The sequence below is a fragment of the Lytechinus pictus genome, chromosome 18 (genome assembly GCF_037042905.1).
Source record: "Lytechinus pictus isolate F3 Inbred chromosome 18, Lp3.0, whole genome shotgun sequence".
NCBI lineage: Eukaryota > Metazoa > Echinodermata > Echinoidea > Temnopleuroida > Toxopneustidae > Lytechinus > Lytechinus pictus.
Genome location: NC_087262.1, coordinates 14,596,818 through 14,613,780, shown reverse-complemented (window position 1 = coordinate 14,613,780; position 16,963 = coordinate 14,596,818). Strand labels below are relative to the sequence as shown.

Below are 16,963 nucleotides of genomic sequence, written 5' to 3'. Positions count from 1 at the left end.
TTGGAAACATCAAACATCGCACCTTAAAATAGGAACCAAGGTGAAAATCATAATGGAATTCTAGGAGGCTTCAACAGTTTTCCCAAGGAAATCTGAGGTGGTGTTTGATATGAAACCGAACTGTCGCCGCATGACAAAAAGGTGCTATTTTGAAAAGTGAAATTAAAACCTTGATATCATTTTACAAGGTGAAGAAGGAATGTATGATCAAAATTCAAAAAGTAATCCTGTTTGTGGGTGTTTTGTGATCGAGTGGTTCTGACTCTTGTCTTTCATTCAGAGGGTCATGGGTCTGAATCCCAGCCATGGTGTATTTTTCTTCAGAAAGAAACTAATCTACAAGTACATTGTAGTGCACTCAGCCCAGGGGCCCATTTCATAAAGCTGTTTGTAAGTTGCGAATGACTATGTAATTGATTAAGTGCCTAAGAACATGTTCTAGTCGTGCGTAAAGTTGTGCGTAACTTTACGAACAGCTTTATGAAACAACACCAAGGTGAGGTGAATGGGTGCCTAGCGCTAGGATTAAATTCTCCCAAGTCCAATCACAATACATGTCAATTTTTTTCTATAAAGGTGTACTTTCAAGACTATATATCTAGCATATTTTCCAAATTATAGGAGATTCAGAGTTTGATTTTAAAAGCTCTTTTGGAGTTGATGGACACTTTTCCTTTAAAATAAAAAATAAATAAAAAGCAGCTACAAACCAGCGGTCATCTGAAGTCCTTACCTACATGTACATGTACCTAAATCTGGCCAGGTTGCATACCCATAATGCAACATTCTGAACAGAGTAGTATTGTGACATACGAATAGGCCCATTGTAATGATAACACACTAACTCATAATCAACAGGCCTACATTTATACCACAATAATTACATTACCAAAATACCAAGTAGGTAAACAAGTATTTTCCTCTCCAAACAATTCTTAGTAGGGTCCACGGTGTCTCTATTCATTCATGTTCCACAGTAGGTTAATTTATTCTCTATATTATTAATAGCTACTCAAAAGGTATATTTTAGCTGTTCATAACACATAGGCTGCGTTTATGCGACCTCAAGCCAGAATCATGATTTGAATCATGATTCAAAACACAAACATGAATCACAATATCACAGAATCAGCGTTTAGACGACCTTCATTCCAATGCTGTTTCTCCTCAGAATCGGGCCAATCCAGTGCGCATCACTAGTGCGCAGTTTGACAGAGGAAGTTTTTCACACGTGTTTCGGCTCTCGAAAAATCATTTGCTTCCAGAATTCAGTCTATACCTCATTTTGTTTACTTCTATCATATAGGGTCCATATGCTTCTATTCATCTTGTTAGTTTATCCAAAATGGTGTTCGGAAGTGAATTTCAGGGTAGATCCAACTTAATGTTGATACTGTAGGCCTATACTCAACAACAACTGAGATCATTGTCTGTCCAGTTAATTCATTTACTTGAACTTGAAGACATGACCAAAAAATGAAAAGTAGTGGACCATGCGATGACCAACACAGAATTTGAACATGACAAGAAATGCAAGCATAGTACATAATCATGTACATACAATGAGCATATAGAGCACCCTGAGCTTGGCAAGAGTCAAACCGAAAGTAGCCCGACACTAAAAGTGAGGTCATAGAATCATGATTGTAATCACGATATCGTTTATTCAAACATTTTCGTACGTGATTCTGCAGAAACGTCTTTCCAAACGCCCCTTTTTTCGTGTTTCATGTTTGTGATTCTAATCATGATTATATTCAATTTCGACTGCAGAATCATGATTTGAATCATGATTCAGATCATGATTCTAGGGTAAAAAAGTGGCGGATAAACGCACCCATAGTGAACCAGACACCACACATACTAGTTCGCTCCCCTTTAAAGAGGCTTTCACATTTGCTTGTGCGATCGTTACAATATATAATGCACACATTCACAATTGCAACGGTCGGAAGTAGTCCCATCACCAATTGTGAAAGGGGCTTTAATAATGTAGTAGCTCTAGCCTATCTGCGCTCAAACTCTGTTACTCCACATAAATGTAGGTGTACATGGTGGAATGTGACTGCTATGGAGTTGGAAAGTAAAGTTTACCAAGAGAGGGTAGCTTGACTTTGATAGATTGAGCAAAGGTTATCACTGTCAGGCATGTCTAGCTGAGTACAAAGCAAGACACTCGTGGACAGAAATAGAATGGATTTATCATAGATTTCTCATCTTCAGTTCCGAGTCTCTGAACACAATCCCCCTCCCCCCCCCCCCCACACACACACAAACAGTCTCTCTCTAAAATAGTCACTCCTGTTTCTTCCAATTCTGCATTATTGAGTATTATGTGTACCTGACATAGCAGCGGCTCATGGATTCAGTCTGCATTCTTAGTCCTGTACTACATCTAAGGTTGATATTGAGCATGTTGGCATGTTTAGATGATAATTGAATGAACTACAAATATGACCTTTTGATATCCACATAGTTAAATTGATCAATCTCCTTTGATACTTTTTATTGGTAATTATGTTCATAACTGTGATTATTTTTTTTTAATGAAATATGTGTAGAAAATTGCAATCCTATTCCTAACATTTGCCATTCACGCACATTCTTTACAGGTACTGTGTAAGTGCATGCTGTAATGAAACGTCAAAGACATTGCTATTTGTCAGAAAACTCTGCAAACCACAGGAGATTTTGATCAAACCCTCAACCTCCAAATGATAATAATAAAACACCTACCTGTCAAGTATAATACAATACCCTATAAACCTTGCAAATACAAGCTGAGAAATGCAAATAAAAACTCTTGAATTCAAGACCAGAAAGTATGACAATCTAATTCTATTCAAGAATGGGTGGCTTCAAACCGCTTCGCTCACAAGAATCCCCATTAAATTATGAGAACTTTTTCAGGCTATAAAATAATTGTTAATTATTTTCCCATTCACAGTCACACCGCCCCGAAACATACCCTTTGGGATAAGTTCCTAAAGTTACAAGCATAAGCAGTATGGTCTGAGCAGGGTGCGAGATCCAAACACAAGCTCAGTAGCCACCCAAGGCACCTGCGCCCAACTACACGCTGGGCTAAAAGTTTTGATAATTTGCTTTCACACTGCCAAAATACAGTACCTGCAACCTTTGAAAAATCATGCGAAAGTTCTTGTAATTTTGTACCTACTATTTAGCAGGTATTTTCTTTATGGAGAGATTACGCTTGATTTGCTTTCACTCTGCAAAAATACCTCGAACTGACAAATTTCAAGGCGGTCTGAAACCACCTAATGTCATCTAAAGAATTCAATCTCTTTTGGGTACCCACAATAAAAAATAAAGAATTTCTGAAAAATAATCTAGCCCACACAGCAAATATGCATCATCGATCAAAAGTAGAGCATCTTTTATCTATATCACAGAGGAAATGATTGCATAACACTACACTTATCGCACAAAAGTCCATGCTGATGCAGGCCTAAAGAGAGTGTACTGTGACCATCAGGATCAAACCCTGCAACATTTACAGGATGGTGGTGGTGGTGATTTTTTACCTCATTGCTAAGAAAGCATGAATGCTTGTACGCAAGCAACCATTGGATCGACGTCTTAAGGTCCTCTCAGAGGGACCTGGTAATGAGGATTAATGCCTTACCAAAGGGCACAAGCACACCAAGCGGGAATCGAACCCGGATCACCGTAATCCCAAACCCCACTCTACCGACTGAGCTATCGCGCGGCCTGGTATGTGTATATACTGTACAAAACAGGATTTGCTACATGTACTTATATTTATGTGGCAGCATTTTATTCGCAGTATAACCACAAATTAAGCATCAAAAAAGAAGAAGTAGAATTAAATTCAGTGAACCCCATTCATAAGTCATTTAAAGGACTACATCTGTTTAAATGTCCAAAACTTTGCCGAGGGGAAGGGGAGGGGGTGGTAGAAAGTTGCGGGTAACCTGTGTATATGAACTTGGTAATAACCGAAATAACTTGAATAACTGAATACAGCCTATACAGGTGTATGACGATAAAACATATCACCTAATTTCAATGAAAAAAGAAATCATAGAGCAGAGTAACGAAGCGTGACATAAAAAATTAAAATATTCTCTTTTTTTTGCATTTCAGCGTTTTTCATACAACATTTTCGATAGATTATAATGAAGAACCTCCACAACCCAAATTTGGTAGTAAATAGGTCTATGGGGACCCCTGAGATTTGACCTCACAAATACAAAATAAGCCCCATTGATATCAATGTAAAGTATTATTGGCCTGGTTCTAAATAGGGCCGTCTGCACCATCCCGAGTTTTCAAATTAGCGCGCTATTTCTGATCCGGCAAATTATCCCGATCTGAAAAATCTCGAGATAGTTGGCGGTGCAGACGCAATTATCGCGCTAGTTCGTAGGATTAATCTCGAGATTGCAATCCCAAGTCAACTCGGGTTTATTTGCAAAATAGCGCGCTATTTTACGAATTATCCCGCTAATTCGTCGGTGCAGACGCACTCGAGATTGGACTTGGGGTAATTTATTCATGACGTCAGTCGATAATGCAATTCGCGTTCCACTTCCGCCTTGGTCAAAACATAAACACGTGCGAAAGTCAACTTTATACATGCGAATAGCGTTCATAACAAGGAGATATCACTCTAACTCTCCTTGTTCATAAGCAACGATGGTGTCCCACCAGTGAATGGATTTTGGGAGAGACCAGACCGAAGGGAGAGGCGCTCATCGACGATGGTCATATTCAATAACAACACTGACAGCAGTGTTGTCTTATTCCTTCGCAAAATGTGAGCAAATAGCATTTCTTTCCTCCTTCTCTCCCTCTCTCTCTCTCTCTCTGTCGTTGCCTCCTACTCCGCCATCATATTTAACGAAGAATACATCACTTCTTCACTCGCTGAGCTGAGAGGATTGTTGCATAACACCGGTTGAATTCGGCGAAAGTGCTAGTGAAGGGAGTACATTGCTTGCATATCGCGGGAAGTTATTCAAAAGCGCGGGCCGTTGAAACTCCAAGATCCGAAAGTGCGCATGCTCGTAATATCGGGCTTGTTGCCTCGCTCGAGCAGGAATCGCTCTTCTTGCGATGGTGCAGACGGGGTTTCTTGAATCTCGAGATTAATCGCGAAGTGGGCCGATCGGGCTAGAATCTCGAGATTGAGCAAACTCGGGATGGTGCAGCACCGCCTAATGTTGATGTTGAGCCATACATTGACTTCAATGGGGCTAAATTATGAGGTCATATCTTGGGCCCCCATGGACCTATTCCCACCAAATTTGGGCTGTTCAGTATGTATTTTCCACCATTGCATATAAGAAAAACAATAAATTAATAAAAAAAAGTTTAAGTGATGTCATCACTTCAGTACTCTAAAGCTACTTCAACCCCTGATACCGAAGAAATGTCCAAAACTTTGAAGCAAGGCTTAACTACAAGAGGTGCACACACCTGCACTAATCCATAGACATTTATTTGTCATAATCCTTCAGCGAGCAATCAACCAATATGCTTAATATGATTAAATAGGATACGGTACAATGAGTAATCCCGGCAGATATGACTACAAGAGGATTAGAGCAAAGAGATCATCCCTTATTAATGAATCTTTCAGAAAGTAAGAAGGTGATTTATTGGTTTAACACGAAGAATTCAAAGTTGCAAAAGAGACCTGAAGTGTGTCTTGAGTAAATGAATAAAAATACACTTAAAATCAATCACTTCATCCACGTGTGAACACTTATGGTTCACAGGTGTGGTTTGGAGGGGGCTTGGCAGAGGGGGAAGCCCCCCCCCCCCCCACACAGGGCAATATTCTATATCATTGTAAATTGGGAAATGGGAATTGCCCTACTAGTACCTCCCTTTTTTATTTAAAATGTCAAAATGTCCATGGATGCAGAAAAGAATGGCAAATTGAAACTTAAACTTTTTATTCAATTGTCATCTTCCAGTATTGATGTTCAAAATACTTGACAATCGAGAGGCACTCTGTATTTAGCACTTCATAATAATGAATACCTGAGACCCTTGCATAGATCTATTCCTAAATATTCATTTTTCTTTCTTTACCATTAGAGGGGAAGTTCACCCTGACAAAAAGTTTTTTGTAAAAATAGCAGAAAATATAATAATAAATATTGCCGAAGGTTTGAAAATAAAAAAGATATTAGAATTTGAATTATTTGATTTGTGACGTCATACATGTATGCGAGCAGTTTTCCTACGTACATATCGAATGGTAAAAAATCAATGAAATGTCATTTTCTCAAAAAATTGAAAATGGTTTTTACTGTACATTCAGTATATCAATAGACTAATCATTTCACACAAATTCCTAAAAAGAAAAAACAAAATAAGTCAAAACGAAGCATTAAAAAAATTAAATTTATGCATTTTATATTACATAACATATGGGGCAGCTGCTCATTTATGATGTCACAAATCTAAAATTTGAAATTCTATAACTTCCTTAATCTTAAATGGATTTTCCTCAAACCTTCACCAATATTTTCAATTATTTTTACAACAAACTTTTCTTCAGGATAAACTTCCCCTTTAAACACAAAATTCGAATAAAGAGACAAATCTTTATTTTCCAAACTGAGAAGATGACAAAATGGAATTTTTCTTTCTTTCTGAAGAAAAAATACAAAGGCATAGGTAGGTAGACCTTAGTATTTCAAAGCATCAAGCGCACTGTTTGTTCGCCATAAGCAAACTAAAACTTGGTGTAATTCAATTACAAAATGATTGATTGACTTAAATCTTGGCATGACTTTGAGTGAGCAATGTGCAAATATTACATAAAAACAGTTCACAGTTTACTTGCCCGAAGGCTCCATCAAAGTCTAAATGTTTTGAAGACCCCATCAAGCTATAAAGTAAACGCTTTATAATTTACAAAACAGACTTCACATAATGTATCCAGTACTGAGCAAAATGGTATTGAAATGTATTGTAACCTAAAAATGCAGCCAATTCACTTATACATGTAGGTCTACAAACTGGAAAAACATTTTTGGATGCACAAAGGACTACATGGTCATGCAAGGGCTCTTCATTGATAGTCCACTTTCTATTTCTAAGAATCGTGCTATATGATTGGTCAAAACCTAATCATGTGACAATACAATTTTGTCCGTCATTCAATTTTTCATATGTCATGTATTACTGTAAAAGTGGAAATTTTTGCGTCAAAACGAGAAGAATGCCAAAATAAAGAAAGTGTCAATATTTATTGTACAAAAATGTGAAAGCAAAAAGTGTTGGGCATTCATACTATGAATGCCCAACACATTTCATACTTTTTAACCGCGTCATGAGTGCATGCAAGCAATAAAAACTTTATTTACTTAATATCCATCGTGCATACATCAGGGGCTACTTTATAATGTGCTAGTGCACAGGTGATGACGATGAAATTAAAAATACACATAATTCATCTTCCTAGGCAGAACTCATGTTAGAAATTAAACATGTAAAGATCCCCTTTTATGGTATCTTGGCTGAAACGCCTATATTTCCTTAGGAAGCTTAGATCTTTTCACATGAGAAGTCAGACCCTAGTACTCTTCTATCAGAGTGTGATCCAATCTGTGCTATGTTTTTGCTCGATTGTCTGGTTCAGTGGTCTAACAGAGAAAAACAAGACCAAATTGGCAAGGATAGTTTCACAATCAAGCAAGATCACTGGGATTTCTTGAACAAAGATGGAAGAAATTGTACAATCGGCGATATGTTCCAAATTCAATGCCATTGTTGAAGATGAAAATCACCCGCTCCATGGGGAGCTAGTCTTTAACAGATCTGGTCGCATTAGACTCACAAGGGTGAGAACAGAAAGGTTCAGAACGTCCTTTATACCTTGGGCATCAAAGTGCTATAATGCAAAATTTGTGAGATAATAGACAATACTATTCTAATCTAATTTATTCACTTAATGTATTCATGTATCCACTTAATAGCTCCTGGTACCTGTCTGCATGCTTGAGTACCCACCTTAGATCGCATTGTTCCACTGTGGTGACACTTTGTTTCATACAGTGGGTCAGTGGTTGGTGTTGTGTCGTGGGTGCTCAAGCATGCAGACAGGGTATATTTATGTATATTTATTTTATTGATATATTTATACTACATGTATGTATTATTTTGATGTATTGTATCTATAGTTTGTGAATGATTATTATTATTATTATTATTATTATTTATTTTTTTTTATTTTTTTATTTTTTTTATTTTTTTTTGGTTTGTTAAGAAAGGAGTCCGAGGACAATTTTTGTGTTTTTTATACATGACAATAAAATGAATTGAATGCACGGCTATACTATCTTGTATAAAAGTACTTTTTCAAGTTCAAGTACCACACAGGGCGAACATTATGTAGTGTATGGTAATAAGGCTTCAATTGACTACTACAAGTAAAACTTACCTCTCTACATCAAAGATGAGGTCCCCAACATTGGACTTGATGAAGTTCTGTGCATCTAGATGGGTAACACTGGCCATGTCACAGCCATTGATGGCCAGAATATTATCATTCTCAAGAACATTAGCTCGATGTGCCTTGCCACCTGGTGTTACCTGAAAGAGCAAAAAATAAAAAATAAATAAATTTAATTGATGCTCAAACAATTATTTTATACATGGGATATTTGTATTAAAACATTTTATGATTGCCATAATTGCCACGATATCATCTCCAAGAATATTAGCTTGATTTGACTTGCCGCCTGGTGTTACATACATGTACCTGACATTTCAAATAAAAGAAGAAAAAGCCAGTTTAATGGATGCTCCAACCATTTTTTAAATAAAAAATCTTCATATCTTTTTACAAAGAGTAAAGATGCTCCATTCTTCCTGGAGATCATTCCTTCCAGCATGATCTTTAATATGAAAAACAGACCACATTTAAAAAAAACATATTTATCAGCACATTAAATTAAACTTGAGTTAAAACTGCTAACCCCCCCCCCCCCCCCCGGATACTGGATAGTCTGACATTAATAATGATATCTTCATTATAAAGTACATGTACACATACATGTATGTAGTCCTAAAAAACATATACATTTTCATATAATTTGTGGATTTTACAGCTCCAGGGCCTCGTTGGATGAAATCCTTGATTTTGATTGGCTGCTTAGCATTGTTACCATGGTACATGTAGTTACCATTGGATGAAAAAGTTACCATAATAGTAACTTTTAGGTAGTAGTTTTTAATAGGCACCTAGGGGCCCAGGTGGTCTCATAGAACTTTGACAGCAGTTTTTGTTTTTTCTAGTAAAGAATGAAGACGCAATACAGCATGAACAAGGAAGTTTCCTAATATTTCTTTTTCTCGTTAATAATATCCGTCATCCGTGCCAGCAAAAAATACAGGGTTACAGGCAATTTACAGGTAGCTCTCAAAATGTAAACAATACCCCCTGTTATGTTGTGGCCACCCTTGATTACCATCAAGTTCATTATACAAAATGTATCATTTGGAATGAAAAGATACAGAGAGAGAAAAATAATCCCCCAATGAAAGAAATTAATTATTGCCTGATCTGCATGTACATGTATCTTCACCCGAACAACCATTCATCAGAGTAAAATATTATCTTTAAATATAATACCCATACAGTCTATTAACATATGGGACTGTTGAAGTAAATTATACCATACCATACAATGGCATGCTAGTTTATAGGCCACATGGTGGGAAATCCCAGCTGTTTTCAGCCACGCAATGTAAAAATAATTACAATATGATACACAGAGTATTGAACTATAAATAAACATTTATGGAATGTAGTCTTGTTAACAGACACACCTATTCGAGACCAATGTCAATTGATATCTAGTATTATCTACCTATATAATAATAGCTGGATTTATAAAGCGCTTTTTGCCTAAGGATACAAAGCGCTGCTATTATTACCCCAGCTTTAGCTCGAGCTATCACTGCCGCTCAGTGCATGCAAGGAATTACTCCTGCCGGGTACCCATTCACCTCACCTGGGTAAAGGGCAGCATAGTGTGGATAAATTTCTTGCTGAAGGAAAACACGCCATGGCTAGGATTCGAGCCCACGACCCTCTGTTTCAAAGGTGAGAGTCAGAACCACTAGACCACGACGCACCCACATTTCATAGTTACATCATGAAGCTATTAATAGCTTCATGGTTACATTTGCTGTACAAAGCGCTTTACATTGCAGTATTATTACCCAGATCATCGGATCCTGGTATGCCCACACAGTGTATGCACATTCTCCACTCCCTGGGGAGCATTCCAACAAGAGTTCAAAGACTCAATTGCTATGCATTCTAAATTGGCTTTTGCATCCTTCCGGATACCAATCTAACACCCGGGTGGAGAGTGGCAATTTGTGGATTGATGTTTTGACCAAAGACGAAAGCTTTTAATACAAGACCACTACTCAAAAACCACAATGCTTAAAAATGGCAAAGACAGCTAAATTGCAATCACTATCACCATACAGTACCAACATAGTTTGAGCAAGCCTAACAATGTGAAATAATTAAAATCACATAAACATTGGAAACAGGTAATGCTGAAAAATGCTGGAAATCGTGGACAAAAATATTAAGCAACACCTTTGGAAAAATGCAAAATCAAAATGACAAGAAGTCTTACTTATTTTACCAATTTATGTGCAATTTTACTCCTTCATCATTCTGCAAATAATAGGCTGACAAACAAGTAGTGACCATTTTGACATATTCCATCAAGTTCATTTTTGAACAATTATAACTACTGGATTTTACATTTAAAGGTAAAGCTGTGTAACCTCTATACACATAGATGTACCATTTAAAATTAAATGACCTAAATGTATCATTCAGTTTCAAATACATGTAGTTGAATCTTACTTTCATATTTCACATGTACAATACTCCATAATCACCATTATAAACAATAAGTACAAAAATTGTTTTTTTCCCCATGTCATCTCGACAAAAATTAATAATGGCAATGTCGATGCAATGAAAGCAATACAACCGCAAGACAAGACCATGGTATACTGTAGCTTACATACAGCACGTTAAAGCAATATATCCCTGCTCAGAAACATAAATGATATATCAGGAATTATCAAAACAATAAACGAATCTATTCAAAATACATTGTTTACATGTAGGCCCTATTCAATTTGACTTTTCCAAAATGAATGTCAAGTTCATCTGAAAATTCAATGTCAACCTGTGTATACGTGTAGACTAGAAGACTATTAACAGAAGAGACGAAATGGTCCGGCCGTTCAACACACAGCGGGATTCGCTGCCAGTAAATATAAGATGCAGACCATATCCCTCCTACAATTTCAAAGATAGCAGGCGGATATATCACTAACCATGTTCACACGGCAAGTTCAAGGTTTAAATGCTGCTGGGCATGTTCATCTGGATTAGACTAAAGTCTTTGATTTCTTGTTTTCTATAAAGCAAACTCTACATCCTCCATAATTCTGAGTGCAAATTTCTGCGTTCTTTAGTGGCATGTAGAAAGCATATACTTTTAAAAAGTGAATATCATAGAAAATGTAAGTTTTCAAAATAGGCCTAGAATTCCTTGACTCACTATTACCTTTTAAAACTAAAGAACAATAGATTCGGTCCACTGTTTCTATTGTTCTTTGGTTTTAACATGTAATAGTGATTCAAAGAATCGTGACCAGTAGTGTATGCTAATAAACGTTACATACCGGTTTGAGTGGTAGAATTTCACCGCTTTCCATGGAATTTTGTGAATTTCATGTTCTTCCAATAATCTGTCCTTATTTTCTTTTTATTTAGAATCACAGAAATATGGTGCTGAATTTAAATTAGCTCCCTTGCAAACGATATACTGTACAAGTAGCTGTACCCAGATTAAGCATACTATGTTGTAATTCAAGAAGAGGTTTAATGCACAGACTACATTCCAGTGTAGGGGAGATCGGGGTTAGTTGGAACGCGGGGTAAGTTGAAACATTGTAATTTTCTTTAACGCCTGTAAAATAAATTTATGCAATATTAATAGCAATAAATTGAGGTCAGTATAGCATAAATTTATTTTACAGGCTAAAAAGAAAATTACAATGTTTCAACTTGCCCCGCGTTCCAACTAACTCCGATCTCCCCTACAGTTTGCCCTAGAGATAAAAAATAATCTGCAGAATTGCCTTCCAGCATCAATAGGTGGTTTCAAACCGCCTCGATCATAAGAATCCCGTTAAATTACAAGAACATTTTTAGGCTAAAAATACCCATTAATTATTCCTGCATTCATCCCGCCCGAAACACACCCTTCGGGATAAGTTTCTGAAGTTATGAGCATGCGCAGTATGGTCTGATAATCAGGCAAGGCGCGAGATTCAAAATCACTAGCCCAGCAGCCACCCACGGCGCCCGCGCCCAACAACACACTGGGCTAAAAGTTCCCGTAAATTGCTTTCACATTGCCAAAATACCTGCGACCTTGGAAAAATCCCCGCGAAAGTTCTCGTAATTTCGCCAAGTACCTACTATTCAGCGGGTATTTTCTTTCGGGGAAATTACGCGTAGTTTGCTTTCACATCGGGGGTAAATTTCCCGATCAGAGAAAACCTGGAACTGAAGAACTTCGAGGCGGTCTGAAACCACCTAGTGAAGTACATTTTGGTGGCAGCATAATATTGTTTCTTTCCAAGCTGTCTCCACATTCCTATACAATATTTTCCTTTTATATGTACATTTATGTGTTTTTATGACTGAAATAAGCAAATGAAAAATTTAATTAAAATATGATTTTTTTTTCAAAGACCATACAATTTGTTTGGTGTTTTTGTATCTTTCTTTTGGGGTGGGGTTGTGGTGCAGCCGGTGAAACGCACAAACAATTAACAAGAGAAAGAAATCATGGGTTTGGGGGAAATGTTCTCATTTAAATTCAAGTTTTTGATCTTGCATGAGAACCTAACCAATGATATTTGAGACAGTCCTCGCCTTGATAAATATGTCTCTCATTATCTCATTTTATTTTTAATTGTTTAGATTGTTACTATATCACTTTCATGTGGAAGATACATGAGAAGTATGGGAAAGTGATTGATTGCAGAATAGTTATTATTATCATCGAACAATTATTTATACTTTCCACAATCATTCTTCTTTCTCTTTCTCATTCTCATTCTTTCTTCATGCAGATACCACCACCTCAAAAACTCAACTTCTCATATCTGACCAGGTTTCTACCTCATAATTAAATCATTTTAAATGAATAAATAAATAAAATAAAATAAATAAATAGATATCAAATGAATAAATAAATGAATGTATGAATAAATAAATAAATAATAAATAATTAAAGAAATAAAATAAATAAATAAATAAATGAAAAAAGAATTACCATTTAAATGAATTAGTGCATAGATTTTCTTAAATGTTTTTAATGATTAATCATAAAGTTGATATGCAGCAAGCCATATTGGCATTATGATGGTTAATTCATGTGTTTATTCCCCTTTCATAATCCTTAAAATGTGATTATTTCATAAAAGTCTAAAAGGTTTAACAACAAAAACTAAATACAAAAATAATTTAATAATTTTCCTGTTTCCATGAAAAATGCCTTGATAGTGGGGGGTGGGGGACCTTTCTTTGTATCTGCTTCAATATTATGCTATAGGCTTATACACGACATATTTGCAAAAATGAAAAATTGCCTGTTGTTAATAGTTTACTTTAATTGAGGCCTATTTATCTGCTTTCCACATAAAAATACATGATCTGTGATGATCTGAGATGAGTAGGCCTACTTAAATTTCAACATACATGACTCATCTTGTATACCCCCTCCCCCCAAAAAAAAAATCTTAACGTTACAAAAACTACACAAAGTACCCTACAAGTAGGGACTATAAATTACTCTTGGTCACATAATGGCTCAAGTCAATCTGTGCTTGAGAACCTAGCAAGAGGAGAAAATAAGAATTGTCAGAAAATATCATTTACAAAGAACAAACCCATATCCTTCAGACTATAAAAAGAAAAATACAAAAGTTGAAATGGCTTTTATTGTCCAAAGCATTTTCATTTATTTTGTTTCTGACCACACATGTTTGTGTTTACCTTGTAAATGTATCTTTCCTTGAACAGACAACTGGAGGAGGCCCTAGTAATACACTACAGACATCTATCAGCTGACTGATTCACAATAACAAAAGAATGCTAAGAATGCCATAACCTTGTAAGAAATATACATGTCTGCAAGTCTTGTTGTCATTTATTGTCCTAAAAGGCAATGAAAATTTCAGCGCTACAATTTTGTTAGAGAGGCAGTCTACATGAAAAGTTGTGAGGCAATGCTATTGGATACTGTAGAAAGTACATGTATGTGTGTTTTAGTTCTCGATAAAACTTCTTTGCCGAGAAGCGAGCATAACAATGAAAACATGAAGTCTCAGTCGAAGTTGCCTCAAGCTTTCCTCATTATTGCTCTATTAATATCTTTTAAAATCATTGTAAAAGTGCAGAAGAAGTCAGAAGTTTCCAAAGATATGATTTTATAGTCAAATGAAAAAAAGTGTCAAATGAAATAAATACAATCAATCATTAAAAAAAATGTGTTGTTTATCATGCTAGGCCATACTAGAATTAATCCAATGATGCATTACATTGCATTGCAAAAACCATAGAGCTATTGGATTCACAGTATAAAAACTTGAATAATTTAAAATTTGAATATTAAGATCCAATGCTTGAATTTGAAAAACTTTGAAAAACTTCTATCATAAAAAATCAAATACATTTTTAAATCAGCATTAACAAGTCACAAGATTATTCTAAAATCAAATCAAATTGACAAACATATAATACATGTGAATCCCAAAATTTATCATTAAAATCATCTTCTTTAATTCTAGCAAAAAAACTGGCAAATTGGCAATCGATAGTCAAGAGCACACATCAAAGCAGTCTGTCATCGAGTTTACATCAGGGATACTGTAAAAGCCTAGCTCTGCAATTGCCATTACACTTTTCCTTCCAAAGCTTGTCACATGAGGGAATGTTTTCTGTCAGACTTCAAGGGGTGTAATTAGTTCTATCCCCTAGCCTTCCTGATTTCATTATCGTCCAATCATCAGCTGATTTTAATTCCCCTCACCCACATGTACAGTACATTGTTGGGGGGGGGGCATGGTCTGTAAATATTGGATAGAGGAGGGGCTATTACCCCCGCTCATCCATTTTAAGATTTTATTGTCACCATAATTATTGTTACCATCACAGGGGCGTTTCATCAACATTGTTATCTGACATATTTTGTTTTCTTGTTTTCACCAATTGTCAGATTTATATGTATGACTTGTCAGACCATGGTCAGACCATGGACCTACTTGGCCAGACCCAGTGATGACTTTCATGAAATACCCCCCCCCCTCCCCCCCCCCCCCCCCGATGCATATGATAAGAAATAAGTTTATCCAAGAGTGCCCATCTAACGGGTGATTTTTCACACACACATGGCAATCCCTTACATGGTGAATAATTAATCTTTTTATTGGAGGGACCCCCCAAGACCAGATATTTTCACCTATTTCATCAAAAGCAGGCATAAAATTTTAAATGTAACTTCCCTCTACAAACAATGTACAGGTCCCTGTTTCCATAAAAACAACCCTTAAAAGGGTAAGGTAATAGAGGCATCAACTCAAGTGTCCCCCCCCCCCCCCCCCCCGTATAACACACACTCATACAGAGGACAGCTCTATAGCTCCTTCCAATCCCTTATTATGATTTGATTGAATACCTTTCTCATAATTAATTAATTACAGACCTCAGCTTGGATGTGACAGAGGAGGGGGGGGGGGTCATAATCCCTGCCTTCTCCCAATTATAATATTTCACTCTATACTTAAAGATCACAATTCAAAATGCCAAGTTAAATGTGGAAAAGGTTTATTATAGTGTCACTGTGGAAGGGGTGATAATTAGTTCTAACCCCTTGAATTTCCTGATTATATTATATTCCCCATTTATCGGCTGATTCTAATTCCCTTGATATATATCTGCAGATCAGGAAGACCCCATCCCAACACCCCCTATGACGTTCATTTCATTGGCAGCACTGTATACTTGACAGGGTCGAATACAATACATTTAAAGGAGAATGAAACTCTTGGAGCAAGTTAGCTTGTGTGAAAGCAGAAAAATCAAAGAATAAGATCAACAAAAGTTTGAGTAAAATAGGAATAGCAATAGAAGAGTTATGAGCATTTGAATGTCGAGATCACTAATGCTATGGAGATCCTCCCGTTGGCAATGCGACCAAGATCTATGATGTCACAGATGAACAACTCTCCCCTTTTGGACACTGAAAATATACCCCAAAACATCTCTTTTTGCTCATTCTAATCATATGACAAACGATTCATCAATGATATAATGTTGTGAAACCTCTGTACTTGTCCTCTCATAAAGAGAACACCTCACCTTGTGATAGACTCTATAAAAGTAGGAGTGGGCTATAAATGGGTGATTTTTGGTTTTACTGTGGGAACAGTTTTTTTGTGTTCCTTTTACCTTATCTCAACATGAAATGACAATATTTTTTGTCTCGGGTCCGAGAAAAAAGTGTGCCGGGCCAAAATCCAAAATGGCCGCCAAAACCCCCCAAAATCACAGTTTTGGCCACAACCTTTTTATTTGGTGGTCAATTTCTCTGGTTTTTGGTGTCTATTCATATGTTTTGGGGGGCAGGCAATTTGTTTTTCCTATAATTAGTACTTTTAAACCATTATTTGTAGAGTTAAAAGGTAATTATACCTAAATTTTCCCATTTTTGTAGCCTTTTTTCAGCCAAAAAGTAGGTTTTATCATCCTGGGGTTCTGGGATATTAGATGGTACGAGGTCAACAATAGCAAGCAGCTTCATGTAGCTATATTGCTTTTATTCCTCCACTTTGGGTTTTACGG

At 36.4% G+C, this 16,963-nt stretch overlaps 1 protein-coding gene across 1 annotated transcript in view; it reads right to left on the bottom strand.

The window, feature by feature from the left end:
- The window catches only part of LOC129281446 (PDZ and LIM domain protein 3-like), a 52,445-nt gene extending 43,235 nt beyond the window's left edge, over positions 1-9,210 (bottom strand). The window contains exons 1-2 of the mRNA XM_064113463.1: positions 9,112-9,210; positions 8,444-8,595 (exon numbers count right to left, since the gene is read on the bottom strand). Of these exons, the coding sequence (XP_063969533.1) occupies positions 8,444-8,595; positions 9,112-9,210 (251 nt within the window). The remainder of the gene's footprint in view (positions 1-8,443; positions 8,596-9,111) is intronic.
- Positions 9,211-16,963: the final 7,753 nt, after the last annotated feature.